The 17,612-nt window shown below is 47.1% G+C and overlaps 1 protein-coding gene and 1 long non-coding RNA gene across 2 annotated transcripts in view; one reads left to right on the top strand and one right to left on the bottom strand.

Moving 5' to 3' along the window:
- LOC146334199 (uncharacterized) overlaps positions 1-12,348 on the top strand; it is a 38,475-nt gene extending 26,127 nt beyond the window's left edge. The window contains exons 3-4 of the long non-coding RNA XR_014786285.1: positions 9,300-9,416; positions 12,271-12,348. This is a non-coding gene — a long non-coding RNA (uncharacterized LOC146334199). The remainder of the gene's footprint in view (positions 1-9,299; positions 9,417-12,270) is intronic.
- Positions 1,570-17,612, bottom strand: part of POLR3GL (RNA polymerase III subunit GL) — an 18,515-nt gene continuing 2,472 nt past the window's right edge. Inside the window, exons 2-8 of the mRNA XM_084823980.1 lie at positions 16,522-16,718; positions 16,238-16,367; positions 11,578-11,646; positions 9,943-9,999; positions 7,296-7,369; positions 5,023-5,136; positions 1,570-3,706 (exon numbers count right to left, since the gene is read on the bottom strand). Of these exons, the coding sequence (XP_084680106.1) occupies positions 3,620-3,706; positions 5,023-5,136; positions 7,296-7,369; positions 9,943-9,999; positions 11,578-11,646; positions 16,238-16,367; positions 16,522-16,647 (657 nt within the window). The 5' untranslated portion in view covers positions 16,648-16,718 and the 3' untranslated portion in view covers positions 1,570-3,619. The remainder of the gene's footprint in view (positions 3,707-5,022; positions 5,137-7,295; positions 7,370-9,942; positions 10,000-11,577; positions 11,647-16,237; positions 16,368-16,521; positions 16,719-17,612) is intronic.

A 17,612-nucleotide genomic window follows, 5' to 3' on the forward strand; every position in this document is an offset into this window, starting at 1 on the left:
TCTCAAGCTGGGGAGAGGTAAAGAGTGGGGTAGCGCAGGGCTCAGTCCTGGGCCCAGTGCTCTTCAACATCTTTATTAATGACTTGGAGGAGGAGGTGCAGGGAATGCTGATCAAATGTGCAGATGACATAAAATTGGGCGGGATAGCTAATACTTTGGAAGACAGAAGCAAAATTCAAAGTGATCTGGATAGACTGGAGTGCTGGGCAGAAAACAACAGAATGACATTTAATAGGGATAAATGCCATGCTCTGCACCTAGGAAAAAGAAACCAAATGCACAGTTACAAGATGGGGGATACGTGGCTCAGCAACACGAGAAGCGAGAAGGATCTTGGAATTGTTGTCGATCACAAGCTGAATATGAGCCAACAATGTGATGTGGCTACAAAAAAGGCAAATGCTATTTTGGCCTGCATTCATAGAAGCATCGCTTCCAAATCCCGGGAAGTACTAGTTCCCCTCTACTCAGCACTAGTTAGGCCTCATCTGGAGTACTGTGTCCAGTTCTGGGCACCACACTTTAAGAAGGATGCAGACAAGCTGGAGAGGGTTCAGAGGAGGGCAACAAAGATGATCAGGGGACTGGAAACAAAGCCCTGTGAGGAGAGACTGAAAGACCTGGGCATGTTTAGCCTTGAGAAGAGAAGACTGAGAGGAGATATGATAGCGCTCTTCAAGTACTTGAAAGGCTGTCCCAGAGAGGAAGGCCAGGATCTCTTCTTGATCATCCCAGAGCGCAGGACACGGAATAATGGGCTCAAGTTACAGGAAGCCGGATTCCAGCTGAACATCAGGAAAAGTCTCCTGACTTAGAGCAATACGACAATGGAACCAATTACCTGGGGAGGTGGTGGGCTCTCCCACACTGGAGGCGTTCAAGACGAGGCTGGACAGCCATCTGTCAGGGATGCTCTGACTCGGATTCCTGCATTGAGCAGGGGTTGAACTCGATGGCCTTGTAGGCCCCTTCCAACCCTACTATTCTATGATTCTATTCTGCACAATTTATCCTGCTTCAGCTAGTCAATGGTAGTGGGAGTGGGGGCAAGGACTTAAGTCAGACACAAAAGGTCCCACTTTGTCCACCAGCAATCCTTCCATCAAGCACTGCCCATACCCTTTCATGCCTATTCTTGCAGTCGTAAAGACTAGAAACTTGCAGCTGTTTAAAAAAATGAAATCTGAGAATCTCTGGAAGCATCTTGTGTTTCTTCTGCACTTCCAGAGAATCACAGCAGAACAGCCTGGCCTTTTCACCCCTTATCGCATTCTCTTTTTCTCACAAGCTTGTCTACTCCTTTGCATCTTTCACACACTCCAGTATTTGTACCTTCCACCATGCTGCCCCCTACATCCAATTTACGAAAAATCCAGAGGCATTTTGGCTGCAAATAGTCTTTGCTCTTCCCAGATCTTGTGCGAGGGTTTCCCCCAGCCACACTTGGCCTTTCGCTGCCATTCCCAGAAACTGCACGTAACAGCGTTCTAGTGCTGTTTTCCCCTGAGACGCTAAGTAGTGCGTGTAGAACTCGGGAAGGCTCAGTGGAATCCCAAGAAACCAAACAGGCCCAGAAAAAAGGGACATCTTTATTGCAACCAAAGAACGTACACTCTGACACACACACAAACTTTAAACAGCAACCATGTTTTAAAAATTGTTCTGAGCTGGCAAAAATGAGACATGGAATAGGGACTGTCAACCCAAAGGGAAGACATCTGTCTGACAGTGCTTCTTTGGGCTCAGGGAAAAGGCCATTTAATTCATAGCACCCAATACATTTTGTTCACCAAGTATTAAGACTTTTCATTAAAGATGTTATGGACTGCTCCAGAATACTGCCGCTGCGGGACCATTCGCCAGCTTTGAAAACAATAAAGGATGTTTTGAGCCAGCAGAGTGAATAACGCAGCCTTCCCACACAGAACAAGATGTTGTGGGAGGTTCTATCTCTGTTGATGTGAAGACTCCAAGGAGGAGAGGGCCACTGAGCATACGACAACTGCCGCTCCTTTAACTCTGTTAAAGAGTTTTACTTTTGAGGTAAAGGAAAAGGAGATTCGGAGCAGAGGGCACCATTTCCAGGAAACAGTGGGTGGCTATATCCCCCCCTCCCGCCTAAAAGCACATAGTTTTGCTTTTGCCTTCAGAATTTTTCCTCCTTTACCAGGCAGCCCAGTCGCGGAATCAAATGTCCACCCATGAAGTCAGTGAGGCTGCCAGTTTTTTTTAGCTGCTCCGGTGCCTTTATTGCCAGACCCAAACACAGAAAGGTACCAGGTGAAGCTTTGCCTCCACTTAAATCTCCCTGCCAGGAGAAAAGCATCATGGCCTTAGTACTCTGTGTCAGGCTGCTCACCAGAAGTAGAGAGCCACTAAAGAAAATGGATGCTGTAAGGCAGCAGAAACCACTCACAGCATTTTCCAGCAAGAGGTCTTCATTTCCCTGACACAACTCCTCCATACCAGGCCGAAATTCAACAGGTGCAGCTTGCCCCACATGTCCATGCAGCTGCCTTTAACAGGTGCACGACAGGCCCCAAAGGGAAGTTCCTAGCACCCTGCTGCCATCTCTGCACCGGGGGAACAGCTCAGCCAAACCTCAGACCAAAAGTTAACACTGAAAAATAATTTAAACATGGTGACAAAAGGATTATAACAAAGTCACATTTGTGAGGGGAGGAGGGGGGATGAAAAGCAGAAAGATGCTTGAATTCTGAAGTGTCTTAAAGTCAGACATTTTCTTTCTTTTAAAGAATTCCGATGCTTATTAAAACATGATAAAATCTGGTTTTGTACACCTTGTAATGGCAGTATTGTATACAACGGCATTTCAGGAAACAGGTCTTGTGTCCAGGTATCAGTCACAGGCTGAGAGGATTGTGGAAGATTCTTGCCAATTCTTAGAAGATGCTGGTGACCCCCTTTGCCTGCCTGCTCCACCCTTCGAAGGCAAGAGCTGAAAACTGGGGAGGTGCCTGGAAGTTAACATTATCTCATTCAAATACCTCCGAAACAAAACAAGAGTGTCGTTGGCCTTCGGTTTTCCTCCTTGGTACGGCCCCTTTGCTCAAGTGTGAAACAAAGGCGAGAAACCATTGTGCATAGTAGATCCAAGAAGCGGCATGGGTTTCCTGCAACTTGAAATTGCAAATACGTCCCTCCCAGCAGGAATGCATAGAGTCCTAACATTCCCCTCAGCTTTCGTGGCTTCTGGAAGGTTCCAGTTCCCTTTCCGGGCTGTGTTTAGGCTGAAATCTTCCATTACTCCAGAAAGAAAACCAGACCGTCAGGAGGTCGCACCCTTTCCTAATGGTCCCAGTGTATCTTTTTCAGGAGAGAGCGACCACGCCGTACGCTGGTTATCCCTCCTTTCGCTGCTCTCCCGGCCGAGGCAGAGTGGCAGCGTGATGCCACCTAGAGGCCAAGGGACACCGCTTGCCAAGATGGCCAGCGGAGAAGGAAGTCAACAGGAGGACTGCCGCTTGCTCGCCGAAAGCGAGCCAGCTGGATCATCCAGGAGCATCCCAACGGCGGCAGAAAAGAGCCCCGAGGCAGGAGTTGCGTGCGTGGGGCGAGGGAAGCGTCTCCCGCCCACCATCTGCGGGTTCGCGACTACTCAGTATATCGCTTCGTCCATGTTGTCGTCGCTGTCGGCCCCAAAGTCTTCCCCGTTGTCGAAGTAGGACATGATGTAATCAGTCTCCTATTGAGGGTGAAGAGAGATGATGATGAAGATGATAATGAGGTTTCAGACCTGGGCCACCAACATGCCCACGGTGGTGCAGCGGTGCTTGGGCCCACAGGAATACAGCACCAACACTTTTTTATTAGCAGGACACTGACGTCATCTGTCACCCCCTGGAAACTTCCCTGTCCCCCATCCCCCCTGAGCTTAGCTGCAATTCTCACAGTAGCTTGGGGCGGGGGGATGAATTTTTCCAGCAACAACATATTGTTTGTTCCCTTTGCGATGGAAAGCATTTTGGGGTGGCTTGGTCCTGAATGGGCAATTAAGACCCATTTGCTTTTCAAAACCCCAGCTCCTTGCAGATGAAAACATCTAGAACCAGTTTGTTGATACGGATCCACACAGCTGCCTGAATTTCTGGACTCTCCTGGGGGCGCGGGGTCATGATCAGCACCTGCACGTCAACATTCACAACTACGTCACTGTGTGCCTGTGTCCCTCCTGCTTTTCATTTTATTTAAGAGTCTGTTCAATTAACGGGTATGCTGCAGAGTGAAGTTCTGCCCTCCAGCGCCATCTTTATTTGGGTTCAAAAGAGCGGTTGTGTGTTTTGGAATTCACACCCACCTCTGCCTCGGACTTAGCTACTTGGGCAAGCTACTTTCCTTTTAATCCCATCAATTTTTCTTCTGAGAAATGAGTGTTTTGTGACTGGCCATGCCCACCGTGGCAGTCATTTGATGAATGGGCAACCCTCTGCCATGACGGCAGCCATTTTGGGAGAGTGCCCACGGCACATTCTCAAAATTTCAAATGACTATATTCCAAAATGGTTGGAGGCACCTATTTTAGACAAGACAGAGAGGGGTGAATTTTTAATCTGCTGTGTTTGGAAACCAAATAGAACCAAGCAGGATACTGAAGCCTCCTCAGCCCATCTCTGGCTTTCTGAGATCAGATGTTGCCCATACACTTTAAGGGCTATCTTTCACAGCCTTAAGGACCAGAAACTTGCTCTCTTGTTAAAAAGAGGAAATCAAACGTGAGGTTCTTTGTGTTGAATTCTGTGTCTGAGCAGGGCAGCCAAGGAACACAGAGATCCCTGCCTTCCCTCTGCTAACTTCGAAGGTCCCAGATCCTTTGCTGGGATAGTGCTGGATGCATTTTCTGGCAAACAAAACAGGGCTGCAGAGATGATGTGGTGCAGAAAGAGAAGCTAAAATTCATCCGTTCACCAGCAATGCAATAAACTGCACCTCAGACTAAAACTTGGGGTAAGACCTAGAGATTATTATTTTTCTTGCTTCCTGGCCCATTACAATTTCCCATACCTCTTCATATTCCTCCTCGTCATATTCTTCTTCCTCCTCTTCCTTCCCTTCCTCACCCTCCTCTTTCTCCTCTTCCTCTTCAGATGTCACCTCCTCTTCTTTCTTTTCCAAAGTCTAGGAAATGGTTAAGGGGTGGGGGAGTGGGGGGAGAAAGATATTAAGAACAGGCCTTTATTATATCACAATTTCTAGATGGACCCCTAGTACTGAAAATGGGATTTAGGGCCAAGAGAAGAATTGCAAAGGGTCACACAAAATAAAAGCGTGGAAGGGGTCTTGACTGGGCCCTACTATGCAAGCCACTCCATTTTGGGACTGGCCTCATAGCGTCTGACTGTCCTGAGAAGCCAAAATTAATGTTCTGGAGGAGGTCAGCCTTCAGCACCAACTCAGGCCCACTTTGTCCTTGCAGAAGAACTGGGTGCTAAAGAATGTCCTTGGCTGAACCATTTTATGCTAACAAGTTGGCATGTCTAAATGTTGCTCTGCCAGCAATTTTTCCCAACCCTCCTTGCATGGAGAAAGCTAGCACGTTAGGGAAAAAGGCTTGACCTAGCCTTTTTCCTGGCTTGCGTTTTTCCTATCTGTGGGGACAATGAGCCTTTCTACATGAGGCTTTTATTGTGCGCTCGTGCTTCCTCACTCACAGTACTTTGCTGGTCCTTTACACAACAGGCCTCTCCTGTGCTTTACAACCATTATCACAGGCTTTTTCAGATTGAGGAAAGTGCAGTATTTTTCTGAATGGTGTTATATTTATAGCATGTAATTGCACGCTATACCACAGTGCCATCTAGTGGCTGTATAACGAAACATGCAGAAACAGAGAGAAAGAAACCTCCCAGTTGTAGCATGTGTAAAGGAGCTGAGCTTAATCCCACAAAGAACCTGGAAGCAGAAACCCCAGTAAAGATGTAGGATAAAATCCTCATGTAGAAATGCCCAGTATCAAAACTTGCAAATTTCTACCTATAGCCTACATTGGTACCGTCCAAGAAATGCTTAAATTGGGGTGGGGGGAATAAATCATTTTATTTAGTTGGGGTTTACTTACTTTGTACAGTGGGCAGTATACAAGCCTGCTCTGTGCTCCCGTGCTGTTGCACTAGCGGAGTGCAAAAAGCAACCCTGGAAACCAGTGGAAGGGCTCGTTTCCGGATTGAGACAGGTTAACACAGCTTCCTTCGGCAAGCTCTGCTGACTTGCCCTGTTCCAGAAACAAGCATTTCTTCTTGTTTCGGGTCGCTTTCTAATTTCTAATACTGAGCACAGACTACTCTGGCAGCTTCAGTGTTTGGTTTGCTGCATGTCTAACTCAGGCCTTGGTCAAGACCAGTGAAAAACTACAGGAGAGAAATGACCACACCTTCCTGACAAAGCCAAAGAGCTCGGATGGAGGATTAAGGTTGCCAAGTGTGTTTACCGGCCCTGCTCCTGTGCTTTTAACAGCATCTTGACACACAGACATGTAGCGGGCAGGGGCATTTCTGGGCACATAGACCAAGTGAGGAGAGGAGAGAAGATGGACCTGTTTAATTTCTGCACATCAGGCTAACAGCACAGAGGGAGAGCCATTAAGAACCCCTATCACAGGCGTGGGTGATTTGTAGTGCTCCAGATGTTTTGGCCTAGAAGCCCCATGATCCCTCCCATCAGCTATGTGGCTTGGGCTGATGGGAGTTGTGGCCTTCCAGATGTTTTGATCACAAAGAAGAGAAAGGGGTTCTCAGGATGCAAGAATAAACTTATTATAGGAAGCCCAACACGTTTCAGCCTTTTTCTTATTTTGAGGCCTTCTTCAGAGGGTACAGAAAGTCTGCAGAATTTTTTCACAGCAAAAGATTGTCTCCTATGTCAATCCACAAGTCACCAGTAGACCGACATAGGCGACAATCTTTCGCAGTGAATGAATTCTGCAGACTTTTTTCTCTACCCCATGAAGAAGGCCTAAAGATAAGAAAAAGGCTGAAATGCATTGGGCTGCCCATAGTACATTTATTTTTGCATCCTGAGAACCTGTTTCCCTTCTTTGTGCTCTACTGTGGATGCTCGCTTCCTTCTGTTTTCTTCCAGATGTTTTGGCCTACAAGTTGCCCACGCCTGCCCTACCAGGATGCAGGCCAATGGTGAAGCATTCAGGCAACTGGTAGCATTCACCAGGAACTCTGGGAGTGGGTGTGGAAGGGCAGGGGGAGAGAGAGAAGCCAGCTACCTTGACCCCCAGATGCCCCCGCTGTACACCTGAATAGGCCCACATCAACAACTGTGGCTACCTCCAGCTTCTTGATGGCTTCCTCCTTGTCTACCGGCAGCTGAGTTTTGCGCTTGGGAGCGAGGATGGTGGCTCCTGTAACAAAAAAGGGATCATAAAGTTCACACCACAGAGAAGGGCCAATGGGAGGACATCAGCCTGGCATCTTCCACAGGCTGCCCCTTCTTTTCCAGTCACGATTCAGGGTGCTGGTTATAGTAACCTATAACAGCCTGGGGGTCCCCAATGAGAATAGTAATGAGGGAGAAGAGTCTCTGAAAATCAGCGTGCCCCCCCGCTTCCAACACAGAATGTCCCCCCAAAGCAGCAGGAGAGTGTTGGGTAGGTCTTAGGTCATTTTCTTATTTCATTCATTGATTCTTTCATCTATTACATTTCTATATCGCCTAACAGCCAAAGCTCTCTGGGCGGTTTACAAAGATTAAAAACCTAAAATTACAATATAATAACTTAATAGAACTGCCCACAGAGCTTCAGCTATTACACAGTATAGAAATGTAATAAGCAAATAATAAAACTATTCACCTAAAAAACAAAATAATTTTGTTTTTGTTCAGTCGTTAAGTTGTGTCCGACTCTTAATGACCCCGTGGACCATAGCACGGCAGGCCTTCCTGTCCTGCGCTCTCTCCCGGAGCGTGCTCAAGTTCATATTCATTGCACCGGTGATGCTATCTAGCCATCTCATCCTCTGCCGTCCCCTTCTCCTTTTGCCTTCAATCCTTCCCAGCATCAGGGTCTTTTCCAGGGAGTTTTCTCTTCGCATTAGGTGGCCAAAATATTTGAGCTTCAGCATCTGTCCTTCCAATGAGCACTCAGGGTTGATTTCCTTTAGGATTGCCTGATTTGGCCTCCTTGCAGTCCAGGGGACTCGTAAGAGTCTTCTCCAGCACCACAGTTCGAAAGCATCAATTCTTCGGCGCTCAGCCTTCCTTATAGTCCTGCTCTCACAGCCATATGTTACTACTGGGAAGACCAAAGCTTTGATTATACGGACCTTTGTCGGCAAGGTGATGTCTCTGCTCCTTACTATGCTGTCTAGGTTGGCCATAGCTTTCCTCCCAAGGAGCAAGCGTCTTTTAATTTCATGGCTACAGTCACCGTCTGCGGTGATCTTGGAGCCCAAGAAAGTAAAATCTGTCACTGCTTCCATTTCTTCCCCTTCTATATGCCAAAAATAATTTTACACAGTCAATAATAAAAAGCCCAGTACCCGTTATAAAACTTATCATATGCTGTCAAATGCCTGAGAGTAGAGGAAAGTCGTAACCTGGCACTGAAAAGGTGAGAGAGTTGGCACCAGGCGGACCTCACCGGCAAGAGTGTCCCACAATCGGAAGCCACCACTGAGGAGGCCCTCTCCCTTGCTGCCATCCTCCAACCCTCCCTCAGAGGAGGGTCTCAGGTGATGATTGTAGAATACAGGTAGGTTCATACTGGGAAAGGTGTTCTATCAGGTATTGCAGTCCCAAGCTGTGAAAGGCTTTGCAGGTCAAAACCACCACCTTGAACTGGGCTGGAAACTTTCCAGCAGCCAGGGCAAGCAGACTGTTCAGATGGGATGACGGTGAGGCCATAGAGGACTCAGTCCATCTATGTTTGTTTAATGTCATGATGGCATTTCCCAGAATCCTCTGCAACACACAGGGGTTCTGTGGCCATGTGTGCGCGCGTGCGCGTGTAGGAAGCTGCCTGAAGGATGGACATTTGAAAAACACCAACCTACAAAATTCTAAAGGGTTTAAGCCTAACATACCTGAGGGACAGCCACCTCCTCCATTGCTAAGACTCACCAAGGCTGCCCTCTTAATACTATAAATTTGAACAAGAAGGGCACATAGCGTCCCAGTTATGGGACTCTCTCCCTGCAAACTCATGGAGGTTTCAGGATTTTTCATCTGCTTTGATCTTCCAGGCTCACAATTAAACCACAAAAGACTGGGGATGTTCCAGTGAATTGAATTACATTCCATTTCTGTTCCACTGCTTTGCTTTTGTTTTACAGGTTTTCCACATGAAGCTGTTAATCGCTGTATCTACTATCAGTTCCATCGCAGAATTGAGATCGAAGCACTACACGAGGAGCGTTTCCTTTCCTGCTTATCTGCTACATAGCCTCTAGGTAATACTGTAGTATAGCAGAATAGCACAAATATACAAATAGAAGCAGCACTTTCAGAAATAACACCCCATTCCCCCCATTCTAAAAATCCCCCAGGAAGGTGCTCTGAAAAAAAACAAGCAAAACTTTAGACATCATGATGATGTCCAAAGAACCCATAAACAACCATGAGTAAGGAATTGCAAGCGCACAATAAATGTCTTGTGTTCAACAGCTCTTCAATTTCAGGATGGGGTCAGCAATCAATCCATTGTAGCATTTCCCCCAAATCTAAGCAGAGGACTCGGTAAGCTGAGACTTGAGTTGTTCAAGAAAGACTAAGGGGGCTTACAGGAAGTAGCTACAGAAAGTGAGCCAAAGACAGTATGGTGTAGTGGGTAGAGTTGGGCTACAGAGATGCTGGTTCAAAACCCCTTCTCTCAGCCTGGCCAACCTCACAGGGGGGTTGTGGGCAAGATCAACATTGGGAAAGTGGCGGGGAGGTTTGGTCACTCTGTTTTTTAATGTAATTTTTAGAAGTACTTACTCTGTTTTCGAATCTTCCGTACTCGGATTTTTAATTCTTGTGGTAGCCGCCTCCAATCTGCAGAGATAAAGGAAACATCACCAAGTAAAATTTAACTAGTCAGGCACACGTGTAAGTTCTGACTAGGTTTTCTCATAAAATCCCTCTTTTGTATTTTAGAGTGATTAATCACACTGACTTAACATTTAAAAAATCTACTGGGAATTTTGCCTCATGCTCCCAGCAGGAAATCGCCTGGAGAGTATCCCCTGGTCTTATCTATCCCTGTCAGCATGTGGACTGGGACAGGGTGCAGAGAGCAGGCTGAATGACACCTTTCCGTGTGAGCCTGGGTGTGTCCAATCCCCCAAACTAGAGTCTGTGTGAACATACTCTATGAACTAATGCTTTTTAAATGGTCCTTCTAATTTCATTCGGCAGGGAGTTCCAAAGGTTATGCTTGTTTGCAAGTCTTTTTAAAACCCCTTGGTTTGTAGAAAACTCACTTGGGGTTCCAATGGCTAACTTGGGGGGGGGGGGGCAATTCAGCAAGCAGAGGGCAAAGGCCAAAAAAGGAGCAAATGAAGACATCTGACATCCCAAATCTCAAAAATCTCGATGGGTTTTGAACTGTGTCATCAGAAAGGGATCTCCTTGGAGATACCCCCACGCTATGTGAAAGACTTTTGTATCACTCAAAACGGGCTGAATCGCTAATGTTTTATTACAGAAGCATGCAAGTCAGCCCACAAAAATCACTGGCCCACACAAACTTTTTTTACTAGCCCCAAATCTCTGCTTCATCTTTGCTGCCTAAAAGAGCCCTCTTTTGTAAAGCACCCCTCTCTGATCACCCCAGAAGTAATTTCTACTCATCACAGGCAAGCACCCATTATCAAGTCTTGTAATTTCATGGGCCATGACTTCCTAAGAAGTTTTTTGGTTTTCTTAGTAGGAAACACTCTTGGTGTAACTTTGAAATGTGTAGAATAAATTATAGTTACTGGCTTTAAAAGAGCAATTCCAGACATCATATAACTATATAATCCCTGCATTTCCCCTGGACCATGTCCAACATACAGCTTTGTGGAGGGCAGGCAGGCAAATGAGTCTATCCCCAATTCAACTTTGGAAAAGAAGCCTGATAGCACTTCATAATGCACAAAACTGTATCTCTAGAGCAGAGGTGCAGAACCTCTTTCAGCTCGGGGGCCACATCCCTGTGGAGGGCAGGGCTGAAGGCAAAAGGGATGGGGACACACTACAAAAAAATGTTAGCATATTTTAGCTTAAAGCTGTTACTGCCAGTAACTGAGCCTTAGGAGAGGAATTCCAACCTTTCAGAATGGAGAAAAAACTGCACAACAGCTGGGAAACCACTGAGGTCGAGGGAAAGGGGATGAATCATAGAATAGTGGGGTTGGAAGGGGCGTATAAGACCATCAAGTCCAACCCCCATGGGGCCAGGTGAACCCTGGAGGGCCAGATTGGGATCCCAGGAGGACTGGATTTGTCCCCCAGGCTTGAGGTTCTTCACCCACGCTCTAGAGATATACAGTACATCCAGATGCTAAGACAGGCAAGGCAAAACAGAGCCCTTTGGGGTGAAGGAGCGGGATGCACAAATCTAACTAAACAAAATATTCCTGGACTTACCTGGGCTCCACTCTATGGCATTATCAATAGGGCTGGACATCTGATACTTGTCCGAATAGCGTTCCACATCTGAAAATAGTGATACGTAAGAACAAGAAATGCCTTTTTGTTCAACAAAGGAAGAGAAACGGGCTGCCCCACAAGATGCAAGGGCTAAGCCTTAAACTGCAACCCTCCGCATGCTTACTTGGGAGGGACCTCAGCCTGATGGAACTCAGTGAGGCTTACTTCTGAGTAACGCCACAACGTTGCTTTAATAAAGGTCTGTCAAATTCGGCTAGCTGTAGGTGTCATGCAGTTAATCCTTCTTTTATTCATATGTTTTGGAAATGCCCAATAGTTGCCTCCTTTTGGGGAGGAAGTTATTATAAGGAGAAACTTTGTATTGGAAAGCTCGTTAATATTTACTGATGTAAATGTTCTCTTAAATTACTTACTGCTTCTTGGAATGTAACACATGGTCAGCATAAGTGGATCTTTCATGCCCTTCTGGTTGCTAAAAGACTGATATTACAGTATTGGAAGGATAAAAGCTCACTGCCTTAATGCAATGGGCCGAAGGCTTAACAACGCTAGCAACATTTGAAAGAGTGGTACACAGGCATAACTTGCCAATGGACTTATATCTGGATATCTGGTCTGCTTTTACTGAAGTTTATGTGTAATCTATTCTTTCTCTTATTTTCTCCCTAGAATACTGTAATATTTGAAACGGAGGATATTAGAATATGTTGTTATATTTTTAATTCTTTGGTTTTGTTATGTTTTTTATTTTGTTAAAACTCATAATAAAAAAATTGATTAAAAAAACTTTTGAGTAAGCAAAATCATGCACCTTTCATTGTGCTGACCGTGTTATACCCCTCCTGAAATCCTCCTGTGAGCTTTCTGCCCGCTCCTGGATCAAGCAAAAGTTTCTCATCCTCCCCTTCCACCCCTCCTTAACTCCCCCACCACCACCACCACCGGTCCTCCAACTCTCCACTCTTATATCCCAATATTTTGGGCCAAACACAATTCAGTGGTATCTCGTAGAGGACACTTTCCTTGGAGGTGTTAGGTGCATCATTTGGCTGGCCCAAAACTTATTGTGGGATGCACAGCCCAGTTTATTTATTTCTTTACACATTTCTATACTGCCCAATAGCAGAAACTCTGTAATTGTCATCTGAGGTCATTGCATAACACTCATTAATGCGTAAAAACACAATTTTCAATTGGCTCAAATGACTGCAGACTTCGAAGGGGACCGTCCCCCTCCTCCCAAAAGTCATGGAAATATATGATATGGCGTAGTACAAGGCTCATTTTCAGGAGAATAGGAATACACACTTTAGTTCCTTATTAAGTTTACTGATTTGAGCTCCGTTTCAAATTTTGTGCAAATAAGGAACTGGGAAGAACTAGTAACCAATCGTCAGCAGCTTACGGTTTTCACCAGGACCTGCCCATACACACCAAAGCTGTTTTTGTATCCATGAGGTCTAGGAACTTGCTTTTTTGAAAAGACAAAGATGACAAAAGAAAACTTTGATTCTCATCTGGGTTTTCTGCTCAGTACCAAATCCACCAGGGCAGTAACTGTGGAATTTATATAGTCCTGGTTATTATTCATTATTTCTACAGGTGAAACTAATGTGTTTTTAAAAGATCGCAGAGCTGGTTCTAGAAACTGTAGCTGAGCAGAGAGCGTCCCCTCTCCCCCTGCAACTGTGATCTTGCAAGAAATATATTTACTCCTGGAAGCCCAAGTTATCCATGGAGGAAACTATCTGTTGCATCTCCCCATGATCCACTATTCTGGGCTTTCCTTCTTAGGAACATACAAAGCTGCCTTTGTCCATCTAGCCCAGTATTGTCGACACTGACTGGCAGCAGCAGCGCTCCAGGATTTCAGGCAGGATTTTTTCCTAGCCCCTATCTGGAGATGCTGTCGGAGGTCCAACTGGGACCTACTGCATGCAAAGCAGGGGCTCCGCCACAGAGCCATGGCCCTTCCCCGCCCTTCCTACCAGGAGGCCCGTCCTGGCCAATGAGTTGTGCAGAAAGGGGTCAGATGAAAGGAGCTGACATGACCTTAGCCAGACACCGCCTGCAGCTGACTTAGGTCAGTGAAAACCAGCCACTAGATAGGAATCCTGGACTTGGGGATTCAGGGTTGCCATCACAAGTTCTGCCTGCACAGATGGATACTACGAGGCAGCCCCAGAATAGCAGGTAGTATTATAAACTGGATGACACCATGGATCAAAAGTCAGTCGGAACGTGTCTTATGACCCACGATGCAAACAGTTCTGCAATCTGGAAAACTTGCCTGGAGGGGCTTTGACATCTCTTGGGACATATCCGTCTGCACGAAATGGCTAGCATTCACTTCGTCTTCCTATCAGCCAAACAAAATCCTCTGAATGAAGATGAAGTTTTATTGATAACATCTGAAGTCTGTCTTCATACCAGCCTCTCTGTTTTCCCCTTCGAAAAAGTGTGTGTGTGTGTGTGTGTGTGTGTGTGTGTGTGGGGAAATGCCAGTCGGCGCAAGATTATAAAAACGACATGCTTATGTGTGGTCCTGAGCCAGAAGAGCTTGAAATGGGGGGGGGGGTGAAAGGGGGAGTGAAAATGCTCCCCCTTCTCTGCCTTTCTGGCTGCTACCCCCACCCCAAAGGTCAGTGGGAATGGCACTGCAGGGTAACACAGTAATGTTCCCAGGGGTCTTCCAGGGGAAAACCACAGCAGCCAGGATGAGCTTCCCATAACCTGCCACCGGCAAGCCCCCACCGCCCCATTTTGGCCTTGGGGTTCTCAACATCACCTGTGAGACCACCTCCGTCAGCTCAGGTAGGGAGACGCCTCGGCAGTGGGGTGAACCCAACACCAGGAACAGACACTCAAAACTGGCCAACTCTTGACCGGGGTACCTGGTCATGGGGATGGAATCTTTATGGACCACAGCGACCCCCTGACCGCTCCCTGCCCTTCAAACCGTGACTGGTGCTGCACCCTGGAGGACACATTTGGGAGAGGCTTACACCTCCTCCTTGTCCAACCGAGTCCCCATTATGCGCAACAGGTCAACTTTCTTTTCCCAGACCAGATCACAGATGGTCTGCCACTTTCCCCTGGCGGACCGGGCATTTATCAGCAGCACTTTAGGACTTTCCTCCTCCCTCCCAAAGCCTTTTCCTTTTGTGCTGCGCCTTTCAGATGGAAAGCCCAACAGCAGGGACAGTCTCATCATTGAACAATGCACGCCTGCCTGGGAGTCTTTTTGGGTTGAAGTATTATAGGTAAAATTATTTGGGCTGAAGGTAAAAATACTGTAAATAAATGAATACTTGAGGGGACCACACAAGAGCCATCACTGTTACCCAGGATGTGGAGTGGCCCAGAAAGTGGAAGAGCACACAGATGTTGAGATCAGCTTCCCCACACCTGTCGCCCTCTGCCATGACACCCTCTGCCCATTACTACTTCTGTGGGGCCCTTCCACCGCTCCCCAGACACTCCAACTCCCCTCAAACACATACTGGACTCCACAAATTAACTGAAACCCCAGTTTCCAGTTCCCCCCTGCGCCATGTTGTTCCAGAGACTGTAGCCTCCTTTGTTTCCTGTGTTGTAGCTGCCTGTGCTAAGGCTTCCAGGCAGGGAGCGGGGCGGATGTGGGAGAGGCAGGCTGGAAAGCTCAGCCCTCAAAGGGGGTCACACTCCCTTCCCTCCAATGAGCGGCTGAGATCAGTTATGCTGAGAGGAAGTGTCCTGCCCAAAACTCTCCCCCCACCCTAGCAGGTTGCTTCGTGAATTTGCGAGATTTTGAGCTTGGGTGCTGTACGCCCAAGCCCAATGCGCCATGTAGCTCATGAAACAATATAGCCTCCTGGGCAACATTGCCACCTTTTCTCTCCCAGTAGGGTTCCTGCACTTTAACCAGTTGCATATCAGGCAGAAACACAACAGGCGCTGCTTGTCCTGATACAGAGACGCGAGGAAAAGAATTGCCTATTGAAATGTTCCTGTCTCACGGGTCTTAAAACTGCCAGGACAACAACAGCAGCAGCAAAACATCCCTATGCTTGGCTGACCCAACTAAGCTTCCTGAGCCTTCTCCCTGTATCTTTCCATGCAACAGTCTCTCTAGCAGACTGGACTTTGCCCGTTATGCCTGCCAACAGAACGCAGGCCTCTTCGTCCCTTGGCCCTGAGTGAGGATCTCCTTCCAGCTCAAACTGACTTTCTGCTTCTCTCACAGCAGCGACACTGACTCCCAACATCCCATGGCTGATCCTTTCCCCTTAAAAAAAGGCATGGAAACATTCTGTGACATCACAACAGTTCTGCCAATCGAGGGTGTGCATGGTGGGATGCTCAGGTTCCCAAAAGAGGCAGCGGCCTCTTTTTACCCTCCTGCACTGCTGCTAGGTTTTATTGTGGTTGTATTGTTATATTGTGGTTTTAATGTTCTATATATTTTAAATTGTTTTATTGTGTGTTGTTTGGTTTTAATTTTTGTGAACCGCCCAGAGAGCTTCGGCTATTGGGCGGTATAGAAATAAATAAATAAATAAATAAAATAGATGTGGGCAGCGATTTTACACTCTGGGACCAGCCTCCCTGTACAGAACCCCCGTCAGAGTTCTTCCACGTTCTTCTTGGCCATTACCTTTCTTTGGCGCAGACGGTTTGATGAAGTATGGCAAGTTCTTCATAGCTCCCCTCAGCTCTTGCTTCAGGGCTAACATGTACTCAACCTCCTCTCCAGTCTGTAGCGGAACTGGTTTGTATTCCAAGGGCTATGGGAACAGGCAACCAGGGGACAAAACAAACCACGTGAACCTTGGAAACTTAACAATTTATTTGATACATCAAATATGTCAAGTAGAAAAAGCCACCAGCTTGTTGACCCGCCCCCAAAAGATCTAATGAAGAGGGGGGAGACAGACTCACGGGGAATAGGGGCGACGGTTGGAGGGTGGGTGGGGGGAGCGCCTCGCCCTTCCCAATGCCCACGGCTTCGACGTTGAAGGTCATGTGACCGCCCCGGCCCCTGCCTCGGCCGCCTCTTCCGGCCATGATCGGTTCTCCAGGAGGAAACAGGTACGGACTACAGCAAGGCTGCTGTCAGAAGGTGAAATCTGTTGTACCTAAAGGATGATAGACATAAAGTTTATTTACACCATATTCCATCCCCATTTGTCAAATGACTATTTAAAACAGGCAAGGCTGCATTCTGCAGTTGCAACAGACAAGCACAGAATTAGTCCTCCTTGTTTTCGTTTTAAAGTTTCTAGTCCACGTGGCTAGGGAGAGGCATCAAACTGTGAGCAAAATGGCTGAAGAAACCTTACAAGTTAGTGAACAGGAAAGCGTCGGGGTAAGGGGCTTTACGGACAGTTCCTTCTCTCTCCAACTGCTGGCCATGCATGCCTCAGCATGGGCCACTGGGCAGCCATCTTGCTCCCCCTGAGCAACGGCGAGGCCAAGAGAAAGAATAAGCTCGTGTTGCGTGTAGTGTGAGCCTGGAGGTTGGTTCTGGCATTCCCTCAGTTAGGTCCTTGGTCACATGGTTTATTTATTTATGTATATTTATAAACTGCTTACATCTAAAGGTTTCAAAGAGGTGTACACAATTAATACAAACATAACAGCTGGCACACAGAAGATCTCGCACCGATGTAAGATGGAACGCTGCACCGCCCAGGGAAGGCTTGTGTCCGCAACCGGGTCTTCAACATCTGCCCCCAAATGGGAAGCGTTGGCGCATGTCTAACCGCAGGGGGAAGAGGACTCCTCTGGTGGGCCCTGCTACCCTACATGCCCTGCTCCGGACAACTGTGCAGCAGACCTTGAAAGCATGTGGCCCCACCAGGAGGCCTCCCCAGATGTCCTCAAGGATGGGGTGGGTCTAGAGGGGAGAAGGCGGACTTCTCACGGAGCCGGGTCCCAAGCGGTTTAGGGCTTTATATATTCGCTTCATAGACTATGGCCTGGGGCACATACCACAGCAGCAAAGCCTGAGTCATTTCACCCACAATTTG

The sequence above is a fragment of the Heloderma suspectum genome, chromosome 17 (genome assembly GCF_057233095.1).
Source record: "Heloderma suspectum isolate Gila_16-S chromosome 17, 16-S_ref, whole genome shotgun sequence".
Lineage (NCBI taxonomy): Eukaryota > Metazoa > Chordata > Lepidosauria > Squamata > Helodermatidae > Heloderma > Heloderma suspectum.